The sequence below is a fragment of the Myotis nattereri genome (assembly GCF_964212035.1).
Source record: "Myotis nattereri genome assembly, chromosome: 16".
In the NCBI taxonomy this organism is placed as follows: Eukaryota; Metazoa; Chordata; class Mammalia; order Chiroptera; family Vespertilionidae; genus Myotis; species Myotis nattereri.
In genome coordinates, this window is record NC_138091.1 from 25312326 (window position 1) to 25337366 (window position 25041).

A 25041-nucleotide genomic window follows, 5' to 3' on the forward strand; every position below is an offset into this window, starting at 1 on the left:
AGGCTGAGAACCGCTGGCCCAGCCTCTATACGCCCTATTCAAGTCAGACCAACCCGCTCCAATCCAACGGAGCCCTGCAGGGAAACAAGCTGAAGAGGCTCTCAAGGAAGTGCTGTCTGAAGCTCCTGCTCTGGGGCATCTGAGCTATACACCTCCCTTCTTCCCTTTCACATATGAAAGTAATGGAAATGCTTCAGGAGTTCTGACTCAGAAACATGGAGATCACCTATAAGACCTATAAGGGCATTATAGGCAGCAACCAGACTCAGTGGCAAAAGGGTTCCCTCCCTCCCCGCCTGTACGTGGTCAATCTTGCTACAGCCATGTTATGTGAACAGACAGAAGAGATGGTTATGGGCTCTCCTTTAACTCTTTATGTTCCTCATCTGTTGAATCTCTGCTGAATCTCAGATTGGGCTGTTCAGAAGATTTTTGAGGCCAGGAAGCCCAACCAACGACACGTCATCAGACTTCACCTGAGATACCTATAGATTTGGGTGAATTCTCAAAGGTCCCCAAATATATCAAGGTTCCTGGGCCTTCCTTGCTCACCTGGCATGGCTGTGGGTAAGCAAGGTACCATGCTGAATTTTCCAAGGGGTTTTATTGGCTCCAGAAAGTCCTCATCGGGGAGAGGACACTGCCCCTGGGAGGCCCCAGGGCACCCACTTCCTGTGCTAAGGGGAGGCTCTCCGTCCAGGTGGAGAGCACAGCGCAGGGTGACAGGCAGGAGGAGAGGTAAACGAGTGAAATCTACCAGCTCGGGCCTCCCAGCCATAGGACTAGCTCCCTGGCCTTCGCTTCCTCAGTGACAATGACACCGTCAGGAATGTGTCCCCCTAAAGAGAGGGGCCAAAGTCAGAAAGCCAGGGTCAGAGGAGCAAAGTCTGGCATTGGACCCCAATGTCCTGGAGAATGTGAGAGAGCCTGACACTCTGGGATGAGGGGATAGAGATGTAAGAATTAGGAAGTTTTTCCTATCAAAGCTATAGTTTACATATTAACTCCATTTCTTTTTTTTATAACCCTTTATTTTGTGCTCAAATCTACCCAGGCCTCGCTTTCTAGAAAAGACAAAGGCATAGCTCTCCCCCATTTCCTGGCAGACAATTAAAGTCTAACAGGTAGTTAAAACCACAGACATTCCTGTAGGAGACAAGACATAGTTTTGGACCATTTCCAGGCAGGCATTTGAATCAGCCCCCACTTGTAACTTGCGCTGCCCTCCTCAAGTTAGATATTCGTGATAGACTGTGAAACCATACTTTCAAGCCAATCAGGGTACAGTGCAGTAACACGTCAGGGATCAAAGGAGACGGACTGCCCGTTCTTTCTGCTTGCCCACCCTATTGTTGCTGGGGCATTGTACCCTTCTGCAGAAGTTGAGAGCCTTGTCAATCCATTTTGGAACGTCTGTTTAATCCCCGAGACACTGGCTAAGAGCATTTCTAACACGAGATGCCCTGGTGACTGTAGGGAGACATATGTGGTTCATCAGGCCTCGGGTGTAGATGAAACAATGCAATACAGTCACCTTCTCAGAGGTCTCAGAGGTCTTCCATCTCTGACAACTCACTTCTCTATCAAGATGTTCACGGGAAAAATGTCTTCCTGGTGAACAAGATTTGGTTCTCAACCTGACAGCCCTTTCATGCTGAGACCTCAGCATGACAAAAGCATCTCTTAGGTCACAATCAAAGGAGAGAATGAGATTCAGTTTTCCCCTAACCCTCCTGTTGTTAACCTCTCAAGAAATCATGCTATGAATATTTTTGTGGTTTTTTCTTTCCTAGCTGGTGAAATGGATGATTAGGAGTATTTCAAAACATAAAGAGGCCATCAAGAGTGCTAATGTTGCTAAGCCTGTAAAAAAACAACCATGATGACAGGTCATTGAAGAGGTAGAAAACTTTTGCTGATTTGGATCAATGAAAAGCAGTTAGTCAGTGACAGCATCTCTGAGGCAGTGCTCAGTGAAAAAGTGAAGATGCAGCATGCTGACTTCCAGAGACACCCTGAAAAAAGTGCTGAACATGGTGGTTAGGGGAGGTTAGGTACATTTAAGAAAAGAAGTGCTAGTTCATAGATGAAACAGTACATTAGACATGTACCGTATAAAAGAAAGGTTAAAACAGGGACTCATTTGTGGACCTGGAATTAATTAGTTCAATTTACATTGTGTCTCATGGGAAAATGGATTTGGTTTTTTTTTTTGTTTTTTTATATGGTTTATTGATTTTTTACAGAGAGGAAGGGAGAGGAATAGAGAGTTAGAAACATTGATGAGAGAGAAACATCGATCAGCTGCCTCCTGCCCCCCCCACCCCCCAATGGGGATGTGCCCCCAACCAAGGTACATGTCCTTGACCAGAACCGAACCTGGGACCCTTCATTCCGCAGGCCGTCGCTCCATCCACTGAGCCAAACCGGTCAGGGCTGGATTTGGTTTTTTAATAAATCGATATTCCAACAGCCTTCCAGAATGATTTAAGTTTGAGAACCGAGCTTCTACTGTATTAGTATTTATACCTGTTAGAAAGAAGGCAAACCCCCAATTCAGAAGGCAAAGCCCCAAATTCAGAGGTCCCAATACAAAACATACTCGGGAGCCAGGCAGCAAGGCAAACATCTTTACTTCTACCCAGAAGGGTGCGCACACATGGTCTGGAAGTCCTCACACATGAGCAGGGGGTCTGCTTGGCTTTATAATCCCTGATGCCTTGCTCTTGATTGGAGCTCAGGTGCACAGTCTTTCTTGATTGGCTAATTCAAAGGAAGTGGTTGGCCTTTGCTGTTTCAAGATGGTGGCCCCCAGGGGGGATGGAGTATGCCATCGGGGGGATTAAGGATTCTGTTGAAAAGAGATCAGGAATTCAGTGTGGGATTGCGCCTGCCCCAGGCCCCCATGCACTGTAGGGGGGATGCTCCAGTGTGAGGCTTCCGCCCCTGGATTCTCCCATTCGCCTGCCCTCTCCTGTCAGCCTTGGTGGAACTTCCTGCCTCCCAGACACCATCATGGCCACCTGCCCTCAGCCCCTCCACAGGCAGCTCCACTAACTCCAGGGCTCCCAGCTGACTTGTACCAGCAGGAGGGAGTGGGGCTGTGCTCTGACTGAGCTGGCAGACTTACAAGGCACTTGAGTCCAGGGATGATCTTTTGCATCTGGAAGAAAGAAATGGTTAAAAACCTGCTCTCGCCAGCTTGAAGACTGACATCTGCCACCAGAGGGCACCACTTAACACACACCCTCCCAGCAGCTGCCAGTGGGCAACCCTCTCAGTAGCCCAGACCAGACTCTGAAAATTGCAGGGTAGAGGTGTTTCTCCTCTTAAGGGGATGAGGTAGGGGCAAAAGTTCCTTCTGGAGAGGAATGTGGCTTCATTTGTGGCCTTTGGCCCATCTTCCTTCACAGGGGAATTCCTCTAATTTCACTTTGAAGGAGGAAGTAATTGTGGGCCTTACTGTCCACAGAATGGCAGCGGCTTGGGCAATTCAGCTTGTTTCCGAATTCATCAGCCCAGCCAACCACGCCTACTCCCCCAAATCCTCCCTTCCCACAACCATCAGGAGGGTGGCCCAGGGGTCGGGCCTCAGCTGAGCCAGTCGCCCTGTGGCAGAGGCCTGATGCCTGGTCCTGCCCCCTCCTTCTAACCCACAGGAAGAACCAAAGTGAAGGGTTTCCAAAGAGAGAGCAAGAGACTTACAATGGGAGCCATGGTGGCCTGCCAGTAACTTGGAGGCTGAAGGGGACGAAAAAAAAATGCTGGTTAATATTGGTGCCACTTGACGGGGAGATGACAGCCGAAATGGTGGTAAGAAATGCCTCCCAGACTCACGCTTCCTTCCTGCTCCCAAGCAAGCCTCCCTGAGCCCGTGGTGCCCAGATGCTCACCCACTATCCCAGGTAACTATGGTTAAGAACAGGGAGGGGGCGGGTGGAGGAGAGGGAACATCCCGCCAGCTCTTCTAGAGAGCGAGAAGGATGTGTCTGACATAGAACATACAGATCACCTCAGCTCCCAGAGGCAAAACCATTACTTGCCGTGTCCTATTTCACCAGGAGGGTGAAAACTAGTATTTAGTGAGGCCTACTGTGTGCCAAGCTCTGGCTTCAGTGCTTTATGAGGGAGGCATCCTTAGCTTCAGTTTTGCTCAGTGAGAGCACAGGCTCAGAGAGGTTAAGCACCTTGCCCAATCCTGTCCAGGTAGCAAGCGATTAAATACAAAATGGTACCCCGTTGTGTCTGGTTGTATCAGCATACCCCGTCCTCCCAAGGCCAGGGCCGAAGTCGGGCTGCCCTGCAAAGGCTCCCAGGAGCTCCTCCATCCTAAAGTCAGTGTGGCAGGTGGCAGGGGCCCACCATGCACCGTGATGGGCCACAGGAAGCTGGGTAGGGAGACACCCTTGCCCTTGCTCCCACTGCTCAAGTGGCCAAAGAAGGGCCAGGCCCTGCTCCTTTTCCTGCCCGAGGCCCCTCCCCACCCAGCAGACTGGTCTTCTTGCCCTGACTGGTCTCCTCTTCTACTGACTGTGCAAACCACACCCCTCATTCATTGACCCAGTCCCTACTGCACTCCAGGCACTGGGCAAAGTGCTGGGGATACACAAAGGGACAAGTCACAATTCCAAGCTCACAGGTTTGGGGAAGGACGGTTGGAGTGACAGAGACAGACATGTAAATACAGTTACAACAGGACATGGTACCTCGTGTGCATAGAATTGTGAAATGTCCACTGAGACAGGGAGGCAGTGGGGCATCCAGCATCCTGCCAGGCAGGGAAGATGCCACTGAGGAGCCACATTACAGCAGAACATTGAAGGGCAGTTAGGGGCTGGCTGGAGTGAGGTGGCAAAGGGTCCTTTTGGCACCAGGACAGCAGATGCAAAAGTGTGGTGGCCGGAAGGAGCCTAGAGTGAGCAGTGGAGGCTGATGGAGGGTCTTGGTGGGTGAGGTGGGAGGCCAGCAGGTGGGCTGGGCAAGACTGGGGAGGATTCTGCACATCCAGCTGAGGGACTGGAGCTCTATTGAGCCCGGGGCCTTTAGGGTTTGTAAGGAGGCAGTAGATGCCATTAGATTTGCTTTTGGAAACGTCTCTCTGGCAGTGGGTGGTGTGAGGGGGTGAGGAGTGAGGAGTCAGGTGGTCTAATCCAAGGCAGTGGCTTCAGGAAGGAGAGGCGTTGGTGCACTGGAGGGATATTGAGGGAGGGGAGGAAGAATGAAGGATGCCTCCCAGATCAGGGGCCTGGATGCTGGAGGCAAAGACCATAAAGTAGTTAACATATAAGTATAGTACGCTAACCGATTGAGCCACTGGAGCTCTGAAAGTAGTTAACATATAAATGCCAGAAGTCCATCAGAAGGCGGATGGACTTTGATATTCAGCAAGGGCTGAGAATCAGTATATTATTACCTGCTGTTGGCTGAATGGCTGAAGGCAATCCTCTAAGCACATAATCCTTTTATTGTTTATCAAACCTTACCATTGCTGTCTGTTTGCTTTGCTAAATTGCAAAAGTATATTCTAGTAAAAAGCTTTGGGTCTGGAGATTCAGAGAGCCATTCCACTAGAGAGTAGGTTTCCGCCTCGTTCCACCATGCATTCTAAACTTATATTTCTTATCTAGTCTATCCATTTATGTGTGGCCCCTTCACCAGATCCTGAATCCTCACTGAAAAGGTTGTGGCACCTGGGTGCCTGGTGGATGGACATAGGGAACCTTGGTGGGCATGCAGGGGCCTGTAGGCCCTTGCTGCCTGCTCACTGGAACTAGCCTCTCTCTCAGACCTTCTGTCCTTCCTGCTGACTGCTCAGCCTCCCAGGTTCTCCACGTTTAACTCACTTTTGCTTTCTGCTCCTTGCGCTCCAGTAGGTCGCAAGCTGTCTGACCATTTTGCACCACAGGGACATCACCAGTGTCCCGTTAAAACAAAAGGTGCTATGGGATGAAGAGAAGCTTTAATGAGCCAAGGAAGAATGGAAAGGCAGGGGCCAGGACAAGAGGGTGGAAGCCAGCCAGGCAGGGACAGACAGAGTAGGCAAGAGGGAGAAAATAACAGAGATGGGGACTAAAGAGAGAAGAGCTCATGTTTGCTGTGGGCCTCTGAGTGCTTTTCTCATCTTAGTGCCAGCTCTTTAGTGGAGGCCTGAGCACAGCCTGTCTTACTGTCTCTGTATTTTGCTCTGGAGAGTTTCATGAGATTTTGGGCAATAATGATTGGGCACCAGGATGACAAAGCCCGTGAGGTGGGGCTAAGGGTCAAGGGCATGGCAGTGAGTGAAGGACACACATGTTCCCCGGGGAAGGCTGCTGAAGGGACTGAGCCATGTTTCCTTCTCTCAGGGGGAACCAGGAAGGCACTCAGCCAAGGGCTGGGTGGTGTTTGGCAAAATCTGGCTCCCAGCTTGGGTTTGGCTTCTGTTCTATTCCCTGCAAAGTGCTGGGGATACAGAAAGGGACAAGTCAGTATTCAAGGCTTATGGTTTGTGGGAAAGAGGGGGTGGAATGGCAGAGACAGACATGTAAGTACAGTTACAACTGGACATGGTGCCTGGCCTGCACAGAGTTGTTAATAGTGCAGCAGGTCAGGGAGAGGGTGGGGCATCCAGCAACCTGCCAGGCAGGGAAGATGCCCTGAGGAGCCCCATTGAAGCAGGGCATTGAAGGGCAGTGAGGGGCTGGCTGGGTGAGGTGGCAAAGGATACTTTGGGCACCAGGACAGCAGATGCAAAAGCGTGGTGGCCAGAAGGAGCCTGGATTGAGCAGTGGAGGCTGACTGAGGGTCTTCATGGGTGAAGTGGGAGGCCGGGAGGTGGGCTGGGCAAGACTGGGGAGAATTCTGCACATCCAGCTGGGGAGTTGGAGCTTTATTTGAGCCTAGAGCCTTTAAGAGATTCAAGCATGAGGAGGATGAGATAAGATTTGCTTATGTGACGGTTACTGTGGCAGTGGATGGGTGTGAGGGTGGTTAGGGGAGGGTGGCCTGGACCATGGCAGTGGCTTCAGGAAGGAGAGGCATTGGTGCCCTGGGGGGACATTAAGGAGGGGAGGGGAGAACCAAGGACGCCTCCCAGGTCTCGGGCCTGGGTGCCTGGTGGATGGAGATAGAGAACCGTGGGTGGGCATGATGGGGCTTAGATCCCCTGGCCTCCTGCTGGCTGGAAGTAGCCTCTCTGAGAACCCTGTCCTTCCTGCTGACTGCTCAGCTCCCAGGTGTCCATGTTCAACTCACTTTTGGTTTCTGCTCTTTGGACTCAGGTGAGACACAGGGACTGGGGTAGGACTGTACCTCAGAGATCTTCCTCTGGAGACAGACTGCGCGGGTGTCCTGTTAAAACAAAAGTCGTCATGGAGGGAAGAGAAGCTTTAATGAGCCAAGGAAGAGAGGGAAGGCAGGGGCCTGGACAAGAGGGAGGAAGCCAGGCAGGCAGGGACAGGGTAGGTGAGAGGGAGAGAGTAAGAGATGGGACCAAAGAGAGAGGAGCTCATATTTGTTTCAGGCCTACTGTGTGCTTTTCCCATCTCAGGAGCACACTCAAATACCGAAGTGGAAATAACATCTCCACTCCAGGCGCCTGGGGCCCTGTGGGAATGTGGGCCAGGCATACCCCAATCTTCCCAGTTTTCACAAAAAGCCAGACATTCAGATTTCCATGTGATATCACCTGACCTGGAAAATTTTTGGTAAAATACACATAAAATTTACCACCTTCACCATTTTCATGAGTACACTGGAGGGGCATTCAGTGCCTTCACACTGTTGTGCAGCCATCACCAGCATCAGCTCCACAATGCAAACCTGCTCCTGGCCTTGTAGATGTTGGCAACACATTCAAAAATGGGAAAACACAGAGAGAGTCCAGTAGACCCTGCTGTGGGCCCATGAGGGCCATTACGTGACCTCTGACATGTATCGCCTCATTGAGCCCACACATACCTCCTGGGGAGGCTGTGACTATGCCCCTTGCACAGATCAGGAAACTGAGGCTGGGAGAGGCAGACTCACTTGTGTGAGATCCCACAGCTGATGACAGTGCAGAGCTGGGGTCTGAGCTAGATTCAGTGTGACTCCCAAGCTGGGTTCTCTCTGGGACCACATGGCCTCCTAACAAGGCTGGGAGTACAGAGTGACAGATAAGAGGGGAGGGAGTCAGGCTGAGGCAGGTGCTCTGGACAGAGACAGTGACACAGAAAGAGCATGATGGGGGAGCCAAAGGTATATCCCTAGAGTCACCTGAGTGAGAGATTGACTGGAACTTTTGGACCCACCCCACAGGCCTAGGCATAGCTAGGGCCCCTGCACCCAGACAGTGGGACAAGTGCCAGATGGACAATCTAACCTCGATGCTGATCTGTGTCACCGCCACACCACCGGTGAAGGAGATGGTGTCCACGCGGTGGAAGGGCACGCGGTGTGTGTACTTCGTAAAGTCCTTTCCATTCACCTTCACCTGCCAACAGGAGTACATAGTCCAGGAGAGGGTCCCAGACAGGGTGGGGAGCACACCTGAGCACTAGGACCCCTGCTTCTACAAATTAAGACCTGACTGGTTTTCACCTCCATCCCCTGTAGTTGGGGCCCAGCCTTCAGAGCTGCTCCAGGTACAGGAACACACATGTGATCCCAAATGCAGCCAAACCCGGCCACCACTTGGCTCTAGTTTTGGCTTCAGAGTTCTTGCTTGTTTATTGCTCTAGGTTTGTCTTTCTCAGCTCACCTGGGATGCCATTCCAATATGCGCATTTAAATGCCCATAAAGTGCTCATGGGAGCAGAGGAGAGGGCACCTCAGGGTGCACACGGAGGCCTGGGAGCATCCCGTTCACACAGAGAAGCACAGACACAGCCATCCCTGTCCCCGGGCCCAGCAGCACTGCTCTGCCTGCAGAGCAATGACCACACCATGCAGCCCTGAGCCGCCCCTGGGCCTGCAGAAGGGCTGCCACAGCATCACCGACAACAAATGCTGTCAAGGACCTGGAGGGGGCGAGCCTGCAGCAGAGGATGGCAGTCACCTGGAACCCGAGGGCAAAGAGCAGGTGGGGACTTACCTAGCTCTTATTTTCTGGTAACAGATCAACAGGTGCTCTGCAGCTGCAGGTGAGGGTGTGTAAGCTCCTCTTATCTGTATAATGGCATTGCCTGGGTAATTATTTACCGGCCTTTCTCCAGGCCTGATAGGGCAGGGGGACAGGCAGCAGGAGAGGGAGGGAGGAGAATCCTGCTCACCTGGAATCCAGAGTTCTCCACCAGGAAGCTGATCTCAAAAGGAATTCCCATCTGGAAAGGATTTGTCATCATTCTCTCCTCCTTCTTAGACCATTTTTTCTGCTTGGTGTTACAGACCACATACCCGCCCTCTTCAAACCGAGGGTTGAAGTGGAAGGCAATGTCATTGTCACCTAAGCCCGTCTGAAAGTTCACAGCAAACCTAGGTGAACGGAAATGAGACAATATTCTGTTTTATTGACAAAGGTAGGAGCAGGAGGGCCCGGGGCCTCTGACTTCCACGTGTCTCTGGCAACTTGCTTACAACATGGGTGGCAGGTGGCACCCATCCCTCTGTGCTGCCTTCCTTTGTGTTTACCTAATTTGCACTTAGTGTTTTTTTGTAATTACTGCATTTTTCCCTTTCCAGCGTGACTTTCCAGAAATAAGCAGGAACTGGGTAAAGAACAATGTGGACTTGAGCCTCAGGAAGCTTGGGTCTTGGAAACTGACTTCTCATTTGTGTGAAGATGCCAATCCAGGAACATGCCCAGAAGCAAGAGCCTCTCACGCCCGGTGGGCACTGGTTAGAGGACAGCCCACGGCTGCTCAGTTGGGAAGGAAGAGAACAAATGGAGAGAACATGTGACATTGATGGACTTTACCTACAAAGACGGTATCTAGCAGGGGAGGCATGGAATGAATATTGGCTCTCCAGGCACGAGAACTTCCGGTATGTGTGTCTGTCCCTCGTCGGAGGTTGGTGTGTGTCCCACCCTGACCCCTGCTCATATGTTAGTTATTGGGGTGACTCTGAAACACACTACCTGGTGTCAAAGTACCCAGGGCGGGGCTGACTCCCTTCCACTGGGGATGATTAATGAGGTGTTCAGGATCCTCCACAAAAGTACATTTTCATTCCTTCCTCAGAAGGAAGCCCTAACCTTCAAAACTTCCTTTGGGGATAGCTATGGCTCTAAGGTGAGGAATTAAAACAAAAGAACCTTCCCAGGAGCCAGGCTCATGAAAGGGACACAATACATGTTTGCTCTGCTCTTTCCCAGGCACATGTCCTAAAACCAGTCCCATCTGAGGGGTCACTGTCTACTCCAAGCCTTCCCTGAACTCAGCAGGAGCATGGTTCATAGCCTGCATCTTGGGGTCCTTCTGGTGTCCCCAACTAATGCACAGCACTCAAGGAAGCCCCCAACCCGCCTATGTGTCTTCTGCATCTCCCACAGGGCCAAGGTCTGAACCAAGCCCAGAGGTGGCCCTAGATAGACATTCTATTCAATTCCTGCAGGGCCCCACCCAAATCAGGCAAGAGCCCTATACCTCCACACCACCTGGGCCTAAGCAGAGGGCAGCCAGGGCTGCTGGAGTATTACAGGGCTCTTGTACATATGAGGAGTTGTACAATCTCTTCCCTGTTCCTCAAAGTCTCCTCTTGGGTGGGAAACAGTGCTGAGATGTTAGTATTTTGAAATGACTTAGTATTTTCCAGAAGGAACTTAAAACAGAAAGAGATCAAATTACATTCAATCTCTAGGGAATTTGGCTCAGTGGATAACGCATTGGCCTGGAGACTGAAGGCTCCAGGTTTCGATTTGAGTCAAGGGCACATGCCTGGGTTGTGGGCTCAGTCCTGGGTAGGGGGCGTGCAGGAGGCAGCAGATTAATGATTCTCATCATTGATGTTTCTGTCTCTCTCTCTCTTCTCTCCCTTCACCCTCTGAAATCAATACAAATAAATATATTTTTTAAAAATTACGTTTGATGGCAAATTTAAGCATTTTAAATACAACCAAGATTACCTTACCCAGCAAAGCTATCATTTAGAATTGAAGATCAGAATAAGAGCTTCACTGACAAGAAAAAGCTAAAGGAGTTCATCACCAACAAACCAGTATTACATGAAATGTTGAAGGGTATTCTTTAAGAAGAGAAAAAAAAATAAAAATAATATGAACCATAAAATGGCAATAAATACATAGCCACCAAAAAATTGAATCTAAAAATCAAAATAAATGACAAAAAAATCTAATGAACAAAATAAACTGATGAATAAAATAGAATCAGAGGCATGGAAACATGAAACGGACTGGTCAATCTCAGAGAGGGATGAGGAAGAGATTAGCCAAAGACCTTATATGCATATATGCATTAACTATGGACACAAACAATAGCGTGGTGAAGGCTTGGGCTGGGTGGGAACTGGATGGAGGGTGGCAATAGAGGGGGAAAAAGAGGAACATCTGTAATACTCTCAACAAAAAGATATTTTAATAAACAAATGGGACTACATCAAAATAAAAAGCTTCTGTACAGCAAAAGAAAACAACAAGAGAGCCCACTGCATGGGAGAACATATTTGCCAATGTTATATCCGATAAGGGTTTAATCTCCAAAATTTATAGGGAACTCATACAACTAACAAAAGGAAGATAAACAATCCAATCAAAAAATGAGCAAAGGACCTAATTGGACACATTTCCAAAGTGGACATTCAGAAAGCCAAGAGACATATGAAAACATGCTCAAAGTCACTAATTATCAGGAAGATGCAAATCAAAACGACAATGAGGTACCATCTCACACCTGTCAGAATGGCTATCAACAAATCACAAACAACAAGTGCTGGTGAAGATGTGGAGAAAAGGGAACTCTTGTGCACTGCTAGTAGGATTGCAAACTGGTGCAGCCACTGTGGAAAACAGTATGGACTTTCCTCAAAATATTAAAAATGGAACTCCCATTTGACCCAGTAATCCCACTTCTAGGAATATATCCCAAGAAACTAGAAACACCAATCAGAAAGGATATATGCACCTCTATGTCCATAGCAGCACAATTTACAATAGCTAAGACTTGAAAACAGCCTAAGTGCCCGTTAGCAGATGAGTGGATTAGAAAACGGTGTACATCTATACAATGGAATACTACGCTGCTGTAAAAAAGAAAGAACTCCTACCATTGGCAATAGCATGGATGGACCTGGAGAGCACTATGCTAAGCAAAAAGCCAGTCGGAGAAAGATAGATATCACGTGATCTCACTCATTTGTGGAATATAAGGAACAACATAAATTGATGAACAAAAATAGATCCAGAGACATAGAAGCATCAAACAGACCGTCAAACCTCAGAGGGAACACATGGGAGGAAGTGGGAGGAAGAGATCAACCAAAGGACTTGTATGTGCGCTTATAAGCATAACCAATGGACACAGACAGTAGGGGGGTGAGGGCATGTGCAGGGGGTTGGGGGCGGCTAGGGAGAGGTCATTGGGGGGAAAAGGAGACATGTGTAATACTGCAAACAATAAAGATTTTAAATTAAAAAATATACAGATAAAAAAAGATTTCCACATCAGTCAAATGAGGGCTTTGATGTGAATGAAGGCCGTTATGGGAAATAAAGGAGGCATCTCTGAGTCTTCCTGTGCAAAATTCGATCCTAGCCCATGATCTGTCCTGGGGCTGGCCTTAGACTATGAGCTCCCTGTGTCTATGGGGAATCTATGTTCATGGTCTCCACATTCTACTGGCCGAGGGCAGGGGTAGCATGCAGTGTTGGCAGGGCCAGGCCCTACACATCCCGCATCCCCTGAGCCAGGCACAGGCGGCTTGGAGAGTGTGGGGTGAACCACCCTGAGCAGACAGTTGACATTTTGCTAAGGGTCAAGGCTGGAGAGAAACAACACTTCCAGGTACCTGCTTCCACAGGACGGAAGAAACATCCCTTTGACAGTGATCTGATGTCCATACTGGAGGCCCCCTGGTGTGGCCCTAGAGAAGGGGACGACCTGCAGGGAGAAGAAGGCAGTCAGTTAGGGCCCTGCTCCTTCTGTCAATCCCTCTGGCACTTGCTAGTGGCCGGCCTGGTGTGTCGGGCAACATGCCAAGGGCTGGATTCAGCTGTGAATTGGGCATCTGGAGTCTCTGTCTCATGGAACTTCCCACCTGTGAGGAAGCCGACTTGGATCCGGGGAGTTACACGTTCATTCTGAGACTGATAAGGAGACCGCTGGGCTCTGAGACAATGTAACCCAGAGCTGACCTTTCTTAAGGGTAAGTAGCAGCTTTCAAGAGGAGGAAGTAGCATGAAATGGCCCCGAGAGGGGAAGGAACCAGGGTAGAGAGAGGGGCGGCTGGACCACAGGCCAGGCTCTTAGCAAAGACCCAGGGCCCTGGTTGAAAACTCAGAAACCCAAGGGACCAAAGAGGCCAGCAGCCTATTCTAAAGGATAAACATTCTGCTTCCTGAGAAGGCCAAGAAGAAGGCATCCTGCCCATCCCACCACAGAACAGTGTGTCCATGACCTTTGTCCTCCCAGCCACCTCAGGTAGCACCTGGTTGCTCTGCAGCCTCACGGCAGCCTCCTCCTCTCCGGCTCCTGCTCCCCTGTCCCTCCCCAGGCCCTGGCAACCTCTGAGGCCCTAGTGAGGTGTCTGCACTCCTCCTCAGCCCCATAGAGCCCATTTTGTCCACTTGGAAGGACAATGGTTATGGTGAGGCTTGCATTGTTTTAGAGCCAGGCATTATCTAGATTTGGAGCCTAATTCTGCTGCTCATTTCCTGGGTGACCTCAGGAAGCTCATGTCACCTCTTTTGCCTCAGTTTCCTCATCTGTAACATAGGGATACCTCCTACCTTCTGCGTAAGATCAATGAGTTAGTGAGAAAAAGTCTGAGGAAGAGATTGGCACATAGTAGGTGTCTCTACCACACCCTTCCCTTTTGGTCTCTCTAAGCAAAATTCCAAATTGGTTTCTTCATGACTTTTAAGCTAACCTCCAGGATGCCTTTTATCTAATGTACTCTTAACCTGCATTAACCTAGTACAGTGTTCGGCAAACTCATTAGTCAACAGAGCCAAATATCAACAGTACCTCTTCAAAATAGACGCCCCCAGGCCGAAAATCGACTTCTGGGCATGGGCCACTAAGTTTCAATCACCCTGTACGTGCGCCCACACGTGGTATTTTGTGGAAGAGCCACACTCAAGGGGCTAAGAGCCGCATGTGGCTCGCATGCCATAGTTTGCCGACCACGGACCTAGGAGATAACTTCCAGCTCCTAGTCAATCTAGGAGTTAACGTCTTCTAGTAGTAACGTCTTCACATTTCTCTAGTAGTTAACGTCTTCTCTAACTTCTCCTTTAAGCCAACTCCCTACAGAACTGAAATGCTTATAGGAGCCAGGCAGGTGATGTGTAGGAGGGAGATTGTCAGGTAGGGGCAATAGGGAGTGGCAGAGACCATGACAAAGTAGACACCATGTCTCTCAACTAAAGGGACAACATTCTCTCAGCTCTAACCTGAACGAATTAATTAATTTAGATGGATTAACCCCTTTGTGGGTCAGAGCTTGCTCTCAGCTGCTGGCCAGGCCTGGAGGCTGAGACTCTTTCCCCGTCTTCCTCTCTGGAGGCCCAGTGTCCCCAGCGGGCACCCAGCCACAGATGGTACAGGGGGCTCACTGCAGGGACAGTGGGAGCCTTCCAGGCAAAGAGGCTGCTGCCCCAGGGGTTCTGAGGTGTTTCTGGGGCCCATTTCCCTGGCTGTTCCTAGTTATCCTGGCAACAGCCCTGGCCATTATCAGGGCCACCCCTACAGATGAGGAAACTGAGCACAGAAGGTCTGGTAACTTGCCCAAAGCCACCCAGCTGGTCAGTAATAGGGTGGGGTGTGGGTCCCAGCACCCATGCTGTGAAGCCCCACACAGGCTGCTTCTCACGATGAAGCACAGACATCCTGGCTCCTGGCTCCCTGAGGGCTTCCCCCACCAAACAGCGTCCTGTCCTGCCTGTGGTTCCAGCGTCCACCCTGGCCTCTGAGGAAGCGCGGCCAGATGAGGCCAGCGGGTCTGGCAAGGAATGGGGCTGAGGCCCCCAAGCAGACCCTCCTGGTCCTCAGAACAGCCAGGCCGGGGGCGCTTCCTGGCACAGGCTGGAGGAAGAGGGAGGTGAATGCTGACTGATGGAAATCACTGGGTCTCCCGGGAGAGGGTGACTGCATGGGGTGGAAGGGCTCTCCTCCCGCCTCTGGCGGCTACACCCATCCCCTTCCTGTTTGTACTCCAGGCCCTGTTTGAACTCTCTGCCACACAAGCAGGAATTTCATTCTAATTTGAAACAGCTGGCATTTGAATCCAAGGTCTGAAAACTAAAAACCAGCCACCAAGATAAGAAAATGGCAGTGCCTGGAAGGAGGCTGGGATCTCCCATTTTACAATCAGCCTAAGGGGACACGCTCTCACCCTGAGGCCACCCGCCTTCCCACACCCCACCCAGGAAGCGCTCTCTCACTCCTCCTCCAGGCCCTGTTTGCTGAGGCTGGGAGAGGCTTCCACAGGCCAGTCCAGGGCACAGTGACCTCCTGGGCCTGGGGCTGCCACCTGCCTGCCTTCCCCATTACTGCTCTCCCTGTGGGCACCGCCCCTTCTGGGGTAAATCAAGGCCCCTCCTCCTCGACCATCTGGGACGTCTGGGAAGTGGCCTCGACGCCTCTGAGCCTCAGGTTCCCATGGATGGCGCGGGGATAATAAAGCTCAGAGGGTTTACCCAGCCACCCAGACAGGGCCACACATGGGAAAAGGTGGGAAAGGCAGCCCTTTGCATCCCACACTGCAGGGCCGCCCCGTCCTCTCTCACTCCCCAGAGGGCCCCTCTGCACACACCCTGGACCTGCCCCTGATAACTCACCCCCCAGGGAGCAGACACCCCCTCAGGAGGTCTTCCCTGCTGCCCCCAGACTCCTAATCATGCGCAACGCTTCAAAGGCCCCCACCGCATGCCAGGCACTGTTCAAACACCCTAGACATGCTACCTGCATCCTTACCCAATCCTGGGGGACAGGTCAAGGATTACCCCAATTTTACAGATGTGGAAACGGAGGCCAAGAGAGGAAAAAGCACCTCTCCTGAGGTCACCGAGCTAGGAAACAGCTGAACCCAGGGAGGCCATCTCCTAAGTCAGTGCCAAAGCCGGGCTGTTGGGCTCCCCGGGCAGCCCTACTGACTTCCCCTTTAATTCCAACAAAGCCCCACCCTCCCAGGGCTAACCAGTGCCCTTCTCCCCTCAGCACCCAGGGCAGGACAGGCGCCCAGAGGGAGCTCAGCGCCATCTGTGCAATGCCCCAATGCGGGTGATTATCATCCCTCGGTCCTGAGAGGCAGGTGAGACCGGCCTGGGGCAGAGGTTGTGTCAGAATTGCCCCATCGGGCATGTCTGCCCACACACACCCCCTGCCACCCCTGCCTGGTGTCCTCAGAGACCCAGAGCGGCTTCCCTGGCAAGGCAGCCAGCTCAACCCTGTACCATCGCCTGTGCCCACTGCCTGGGAACTCACTGGGTTCACGAAGGAAAGCTGGTCGCAGATGGGGGCCATCTCTCCACCACCTCTGTGGTCGCGGCTGCTCTTCACACCAACCAGGAAGTTCTCTGCACTGGGAAGGACTTTACTATGAAACAAAACAAAGCTATTTGGCAGTTATTCAATGGGAGGAGCCAGGAGCAAGAGGACATGCATTTAGAGAAAGAGAAAGGGAAAGTGCTGGGGGAGAAGGGGCCAGGATGGGGCTCAGGGACAGGTAAGCAAACACTCCCACTCCAATGACTTTTCCTTCCTCTCTGTATCGGGTTTGGTTAGTGTACAGGTTCTCAGAGTCTGGCCACTGACATGACAGCAAGTTTCAGAGGCTGCTGCCCCTGGGTGTATGGCTGTGTCTCCTGAGCATGCTCAGTGACAATGTCCAGAAAACAATGGGCTACTTGACAGGGCCACAGGGAGGGGTGGTGGTGGTGCTGGAAGGCCTGGTTATACTCACTTTCCACACAGAGAAACTGAGGCTCAGAGAAGCTAGTGGACATGTCCAAGGTCACAGGGCTCACTAGTGGCAGCCTGACCTCAGTGAGGACATTGTGATTCACAAAAAGGTATTTCTCTCCTTTAAAATTCTATTCCTCTTATAAATACATCACCATGTCAAAAAAGGTGTTTTACAAATAGAAAACCTCATCATGGATGTTATGATATCCATTATAGTGGTATCCAGGGAGCTTCTGAGTTCCCTCTCAGTGAATTTACATCTTTCGTCTCTCTTCCCTCGCTCCTCCTTTCTCCCTTTTCTTTCTGTGCTTTAGAATATGGAGAGGAGCCCTGGCCGTTTTTTTCTCAGTGGTTAGAGCGTCAGCCCACGGAGCCAAGGGTCACAGGTTCCATTCCCAGTCAAGGGCAGGTACCTCCAGTGCAGGTTCAATCCCTAGCCCCAGTTGGGGTGTGTGCCGGAGGCAACCTATTGAATTCTCTCACACACACCATCGTTTCCTTTCACTCTGTCTGAAAATCAATGGAAAAAAATCCTCGTGTGAGGATATACAAAACAAACAAACAGAGAGAAGTCTATTCCAAATGAAGTGGAGGGCAGGGTAACATTAAATAAACTGCCTTTAACTGGCTCCAGCGCCTAGTTAAGGGAAATGATTAAACAGAGACTAGCAAGATAGGTTGAGTCCAAAGAGTAGATTGGAAAGAAGAGCAGAGGGGACAATGAACTTACCTCAAGTCAAGCAGGACCCTGCAATGTGCTAGAGAGAAAACCAATGAGTCTCAGACAAGCCTGAATGAACAGTTAAAGGCCAGATAGGTGCCATGTTGGTGGAAGGTGCCCAAGGTTACACACAGATCTGTACCTCTGTTCCTTCTTGAGCCTTGTCTACATGCACTAGAATTAGAAAGACTGACTTCTTTGAGATGCTCCTGTAAACTGAGGTCACCTGTCCCATTGGCCCACCCTCCATCCCCATTGTATCCCTGAGTCAACTAGAATGGAACCAGTTGAAGGTGCAGACAGCACAGCTGGAGCAGAAAGGAGGGCAAGGAAGGGAAATTCTTTGCTGTCCTCTCCAGCAGCAGGGACACCAGGGTCGATGTCATCACTGATGGGGACCTGGACCCAGTGGAACTCTCATTCCTTGCAGATTGGAGTGTGAAATAACACAACTTTGGAAAACAACTCAAGAGAGATGAACACAGACATTCACGACAGCCTCACTCCCATAGGTCCAAACTGAAAACCACACAAGTGTGCACCAGCAGGAGAAAGAAGGAACACGTGATGGTGCTCGTACCATGGAAAGGCCCCAGCAACCAAAAGGACTGTGACACAGGAAACCTCGGTGACCTCAGATTGGACAATGAACCTGGGAGGGCATGAAGGAGTCTTCTGGGAGCTGAAAATTGTTAGGTTTGGCTGATGATGCGGGCTATGAAAGAATTCACAACTAAGGGAACAGATGCAGTGAGGACATTTATTTCACTTTCCAAGGGAGGAGAGGGCCTGGTATTGCTAGTCAATACAGGGCAGGGAACAAGGAGTGGCTTCTGCTTTTAAAGAGCAAGCAAAAGCAGTTGCTAAGCAACAAGCGGGGGCGGGGGGGGGGGAGGGGGGGAGGGTAGATTGTGTTGAAGTTGAGCAGATACCAGGGTGGTGGTCTTAAAAAGTCAGCTTGTTTTCCAGGAGAGACAGTTGTCAGTTGTCCCAAGGAGGTGACTTATCATGCTTAGAGCAAATGCTATAGAGTTCAAAAGAGGCTTCTCTGATAGGGTAGGAGGGTTTGGGAGCTTTCTACTAACTAGAGCAGGGGTGGGCAAACTTTTTGACTTGAGGGCCAGAATGGGTTCTTAAACTGGACCTGGCGGAACAAAAGCATGGATGGAGTGTTTGTGTGAACTAATATAAATTCAAAGTAAACATCATTACATAAAAGGGTACTGGTCTTTTTTTTTTAGTTTTATTCATTTCAAATGGCCGGCCTGCAGGCCGTAGTTTGCCCACAGCTGAACTAGAGACCCCTTGTGAATTATCCCTGACTTGTGGAAACAGCAGGTAGGAGGAGGATGCAAGAATGGAGCTTGCGAGTAGCTTATCTTGTCCCACAGTTTTAACAGAGGAGCCAAGAATCTTGGGGTTTAATTACCAGGTGTTTCTCATAAACGTGGAAGGCCACAGCAAAGAAAAAGAGGGGCCTTTTCTGTCCCCACAGAAGTGTTCTGGAACTTGATCTCGGTGGTGGTCACACAGCTGTTTCACCTGTGTAAAAACTCATCCAGCAAACTAGGATCTGTGCATGTTACTCTGCGTAAACGCTATCTCAATAAAGAACTGGGGGGAACCCCCAAGTTCCCGGAGCCCAGAGTGTCCCAGGGAGACTCAGAGACACCTAGATTCTAGCAAACAATCACATAGGCCCCACCTGGAGCTTTGGAGGCGAGTCACAGTGAGTCCAACCCAAAAAGGAGAGCTGCAGGCCCTCTGCTCCCACTCTGTGTGTGTGTGTGGGGGGGGGGGGGGGGCATTGTCAGCCTCATTAAGACAGGAGGGAGGAAGCTTCCACAGGAAGTGCCAGGGCATGGTTGACCTCAGCAGCTCCACCTGGTCACCTTGCAGTCCCCAGGACCCATTTCCCAGCACCCAGCTCCAGTCTTAAGGAGGCAAGGGGAGGCCCCAGGCAAAGTTCCTTCTCAGAGCTCTGTTATCCAAAATCCAGACATTGGTCAAGGCTCTGTCTTTGTTCTCTGCTCTGTAGACCTAGAGAGCTCTTCAGAATGTGAGTCTGCCACTTTACACACATTAGGTGGCCACTATAAAAAGAGTAGAAAAATGACAAATGTTGGCGAGGACGCAGAGCAACAGTGCTTGTGCACTGTTAGTGGGCATGTGAAATGGGGAGGGGCTACTATGAACAATGCAGTGTAAGTGCCTGGTGTTAGCTTTTTTGATTTTCAAAGATAATCCATGTCCTATAAACATGTTGCCAGCCATGTCACAGCTTCTAGCTAAACAGTTCGACAAGCACCCAGACTCCCCCCACCCATTAAGTTCCCCTTGTAGAAAGCTTTGGGTACCCTAGATAACTGACCTTATGAATGACCCCACTTTTACCTTCCTGCACCCTAATTCCCACCTAACCAGCCTGCCTTGGACCCCAATAAAGGCAGAACCTTAGTCCCTTCTTTCTCTCTCTCTCTCTCTCTCTCTCTCTCTCTCTCTCTCTCTCTACCTTGCTGTGTGGCCTCCAGGACTTGTCAGTAATAAACCTGTGCCTTCAAGGTGCCCTGATGATTGCTACTGAGGTGCATCTTGCAATCACAATAAGAACCACAAGGGCGGTTTTGTCACCACATTGGCTCTGATTAGGAAACAGTCTGGGGGGCTCAGCGCAGGTAGGATGGGGCCAGGTGAGTGCCCCCGGCCTTTCTAGCCATTAGGTTGAAATTATCCAATAAAACAGCATGGCAGTTCCTTCAAAAAACTAAACATAGAATCACTCTATGATCCAGCAATTCTGTTTCTGGATATATACTCTAAAGAATTGAAAGCAGGGACTTGAAGAGAGATTTGTACACCCATGTTTACAGTAGTTTTATTCACAATAGCCAAGAGATGAAAGCAACCCAAGTGTCCATTGATAGATGAATGGAATAACAAAATGTATAGACACAGAATGGAATTACTCCTTAAAAAAAAGGAAAAATTTTTGTAATTCATTAACATTTATTTCACATGAAACAATTTTCAAAGAATACATTAAAAAACCATCTAGCCCTAGCCAGTTTGGCTCAGCAGATAGAGCATCAGCCCTGGGACTGAGGGGTCCCGGGTTTGATTCTGGTCATGGGCACACACCTCAGCTGCTGGCTTGATGCCTGGCCTGGTTGGCACACATGCGGGAGGCAACCAATCAATGTGTCTCTCTCACATCAATGTTTCTCTTTCTCTGTCTCTCCCCTTCCCTTCCAGTCTCTCTAAAAATCAATGGAAAAATATCCCCAGTTGGAGATTAACAAATAATAATAATAATAACCATCTAGATACTGATTCTATTGAATTTCAAATATTGAGAGTGTGAATCGAAAGGGACCACATGCTAACCTGACTAGCTCAAGGAAGGGCCTGCATGGCAGCCTAGCAAACTCAGAGACCTAAAGTAACCACAAAGAATGGTCTGAAGTTAACATTTTTAAATTAAAAATCAGTTTATGGTGGGAAGTCATGTCTTAGGCTGGCACCTCACCTCGGAAGATCAACAGTTTATTTGGACTGTAATGCCCCAGGGATGTACAGAAAGTCCCACCTATTTCTCCCAGATATTAAAAGCTGATCTAAATTTCCTAGAGTTTCCACTCTAATCTAGTATGTAGATGACTCCTGTCCTAGGACATTGCTAGACTCTCCAAAGGACACAATGTACCTACTGCAGCAGCTAGCTGTAAAAGGACATAAGGTCTCGAAGGATACGGTTCCATTTTGCTTACCTCAATGAAATGCTTTGGCCGTCTCATATCTAAAGATGGGCTACTGATTCACCCCGAAAGACCTAGAGGAACCCTATCTTTCCCTCTTCCAAAAACAAGAAAGCAGCTTGGAGGATTCCTGGGGTTGACTGGATATTGTAGAAATTGGGTTCCACACTTTTCATTGATAGCCCAGCCTCTATACGCCCTATTCAAGTCAGACCAACCCGCTCCAATCCAATGGAGCCCTGCAGGGAAACAAGCAGTAGAAGCTCTCAAGGAACTCCTGTCTAAAGCTCCTGCTCTGGGGCATCAGAGCTATACACCTCCCTCCTTCCCTTTCACATATGAAAGTAATGGAAATGCCTTAGGAGTTCTGACTCAGAAACATGGAGATCACCACAGACCTATAGGGCATTATAGGCAGCAACCAGACTCAGTGGCAAAAGGGCTCCCTCCCCGGCTGTAGGAGGTCAATCTCTGCTACAGCCATGTTCTGTGAACAGACAGAAGAGATGGTTATGGGCTCTCCTTTAAGTATTTATGTTCCTCATCTGTTGAATCTCTGCTGAATCTCAGACTGGGCTGTTCAGAAGATTCTTGAGGCCAGGAAGCCCAACCAACGACACGCCATCAGACTTCACCTGAGATACCTATAGATTTGGGTGAATTCTCAAAGGTCCCCAAATATATCGAGGTTCCTGGGCCTTCCTTGCTCACCTGGCATGGCTGTGGGTAAGCAAGGTACCAGGCTGAATTTTCCAAGGGGTTTTATGGCTCCAGAAAGTCCTCACCGGGGAGAGGACACTGCCCCTGGGAGGCCCCAGGGCACCCACTTCCTGTGCTAAGGGGAGGCTCTCTGTCCATGTGGAGAGCACAGCACAGGGTGACAGGCAGGAGGAGAGGTAAACGAGTGAAATCTACCATCTCGGGCCTCCCAGCCATAGGACTAGCTCCCTGGCCTTAGCTTCCTCAGTGACAATGACACCGTCAGGAATGTGTCCCCCTAAAGAGACGGGCCAAAGTCAGAAAGCCGGGGTCAGAGGAGCAAAGTCTGGCATTGGACCCCAACGTCCTGGAGAATGTGGGAGAGCCCGACACTCGGGGGTGAGGGGACAGAGATGTAAGAATTAGGAAGTTTTTCCTATCAAAGCTATAGTTTAGATATTAACTCCATTTCTTTATTTTATAACCCTTTATTTTGTGCTCAAATCCACCCAGGCCTCGCTTTCTGGAAAAGACAAAGGCATAGCTCTCCCCCATTTCCTGGCAGACAGTTACAGTCCAACAGGCAGTTAAAACCACAGACATTCCTGTAGGAGACAAGACATAGTTTTGCACCATTTCCGGGCAGGCATTTGAATCAGCCCCCACTTGTAACGTGCGCTGCCCTCTTCATACAAACCCAGCAACACAAGTTGTCTTCGTTAGGTTGGATCAAACAATTGAATTGATACCCCTCCCCTGGGAACTGACCTTTAGGCACCTTCACAATGGACATCCCACTGGCCTAGACTACAGTCCATTTGCTGAGACCATTCTCTCTCCCCTCCGGACTTCCCAGAATCCGGACCTGCACAGAGAATTCTCCGCCCAGAAAAAGCCCGCCAAAAGTCCTTTAACAACCGCTGACTCCCATCACTGGGGTGCTGGTGCCATTCTGGGGCTCAGCCCATCTGGTATCCAGATGACCTAATAAATTTATAATTCTTTACCCCTTTGGCCTCATGCGTTCCTCCTTTGGTGACCCTAATAGTCTTATCACATCCACTTCACAGAGACAGGCTAAGAGAGTTCAGTTACCCAGCTAGGAAATGGGGAGCCAGAGTTTGAACCCACATCTACTGGTCCCCGGGGACTCTGTGAGACTCACCACCTCACTCAGGGTGATTGGCGGCTCTCCTAGCACCTCCCAGTATAGGAACCCAGGGGACTGCAGTCATGGGCTTTTCTCTAAATGAATAAGTGGCCTCTGGGCGTACATCAGTCTTTGGTAGATTTAGTCACTGTGAGCCTATAATTCACCTGTGGGTATCAGGCCTGGGTGAGAGGGACTGGACTCTGGTGCATAGTTAGTTTATAGGATTGAGTCACCATGGATGCTCTTTGGAGGGTGGTGAAGCAGAGGCTAGAGACCCTGTGCCAGGTGAAGTTCGGGGCTGCTGGGTGGGGCAGTGGCAGGTCTAGAGTTGGGGGAAGCCAGAGCTCAGAGCTGGCCTTTCACCTCCAAGTGGGATCCACCCAGCTGTCCAAAGCGAGACTTGCCAAAATCAGGTGGGAAGTCAGGCATCCTGTCCCATACCATTTCTAGGCACAATTGCATTGAGTAAGCTGGATCTTTCTGAGTGTCTGCAGGATGCAACCAAAGTGCATGTCCTCAGAAATTAGCTAGAAAAAAAAGCTCCACTGTGTCTTGTCTTTGCATTTTGAAAACCTGGGACAAGCCTGGGCCTTGGCAAGTGTTGGGGGGGATAGATGGTATGGATGAATGGATAAATGGGCATAGTGACAGATGGGTGGTTGAATTAATAAATTAATAAGAGAATGCATTAACCCACCAGCAACTTTCTAGGTCCAAGTCTTTGTGAAAGGCACTGGATGTCATTATTACATCATCATTATTGCTAATTATCATGATTCCAGACACCCCCCATAGCCATTATCCTGTGGCTGTGCCTCACTAACTTGGCCCACATTTTCTCACTTAATTCTCACAACATGATGCTATTCTCGTTTTACAGAGATTATGTATGGGGACAAGATCCCACAACTCTAAAACAAGCACCCAGTCATAGCATCCAGTCAAGATTTGAAACCAGGTTTGTATGATTCCAAATGAGATTATAATAATAATTTGTCTCATGCCCCAAAGTTGCTGACAGTAAAGTTCTCAGCACACAAGTTGGATCAATACTACTCACTGGCCTGAGGTCTTCCAGGACAGGAAATATTGTCTTTCCAGGCAGGTAGTCTTAGCATCCTGGACAGCACCTGGTACTTCAAAGTGTTGAAGGAGGGAATGCATGAGTCAGCTTCCTCATGTGTGAGGTGGGCAAAGTGCTAGATAGGACACTTGCAGGGATGAAATGAGAATTCAAGTTGGGTGGCCAGCTTGTCAGGCCTTGAAGCCCACCCTCTGGTGGCCACCCTTGTAACTGCAGCCTGCTGGGTCTTGCAGAGCTCCAGAGAGGCCCCATGACCTGGACGAGGCCCCTTCTATTGGGAGGAGATGTTGGATGGCCCGAAAGGGGGTGCTGCATGAAGTGCACACAGCCTATTCTCGCCTGCCTGGCCAGCCCAAGGTAATGGGGCAACTGCCCGTGCAGTGGGAGGAGCATTAAAAGCACAGACTATGGTGGGTGCCCTGGCTCCCCACACACATGCCCCTCACATCTCTGAGCCTTCATCTCCTCAGTTCTAAAAGGTAGGCAGTTCCTGTCAGAGCGATGCTGGGAAGCTCTTCCATTCACCCTTCCAGGAGAAGAGACAGGCCCTGAGACCTTCAGGACTAAGTCAGGGCCACATGGTGGCTTAA

The 25041-nt window shown here is 50.0% G+C and overlaps 1 protein-coding gene across 1 annotated transcript; it reads right to left on the reverse strand.

The window, feature by feature from the left end:
• Positions 1 to 2242: 2242 nt before the first annotated feature.
• Positions 2243 to 16941, reverse strand: LOC308532242 (galectin-9-like). Its single transcript, XM_081109589.1, has 8 exons — positions 16560 to 16941; positions 12922 to 13013; positions 9231 to 9432; positions 8342 to 8452; positions 7234 to 7329; positions 3706 to 3741; positions 3131 to 3163; positions 2243 to 2851 (listed from the first exon to the last, which is right to left on the reverse strand). The coding sequence occupies exons 1-8, from the start codon at positions 16596 to 16598 to the stop codon at positions 2843 to 2845; spliced, it is 618 nt and encodes a 205-aa protein (XP_080965715.1). The 5' UTR covers positions 16599 to 16941; the 3' UTR covers positions 2243 to 2842.
• Positions 16942 to 25041: the final 8100 nt, after the last annotated feature.

What these genes read in the sequence shown, in the direction of transcription:
- LOC308532242 (XM_081109589.1), bottom strand. Translation starts at nt 16,598, where the DNA reads ATGGCCCCCATCTGCGACCAGCTTTCCTTCGTGAACCCA. An exon ending in CCAAAGAGCAGAAACCAAAA is followed by an intron (nt 3,742 to 7,233) that starts GTGAGTTGAACA and finishes CGTCCCCTTCAG; the next exon opens with CCTCCAAGTTACTGGCAGGC. An exon ending in AGGCCACCATGGCTCCCATT is followed by an intron (nt 3,164 to 3,705) that starts GTAAGTCTCTTG and finishes TCTTTCTTCCAG; the next exon opens with ATGCAAAAGATCATCCCTGG.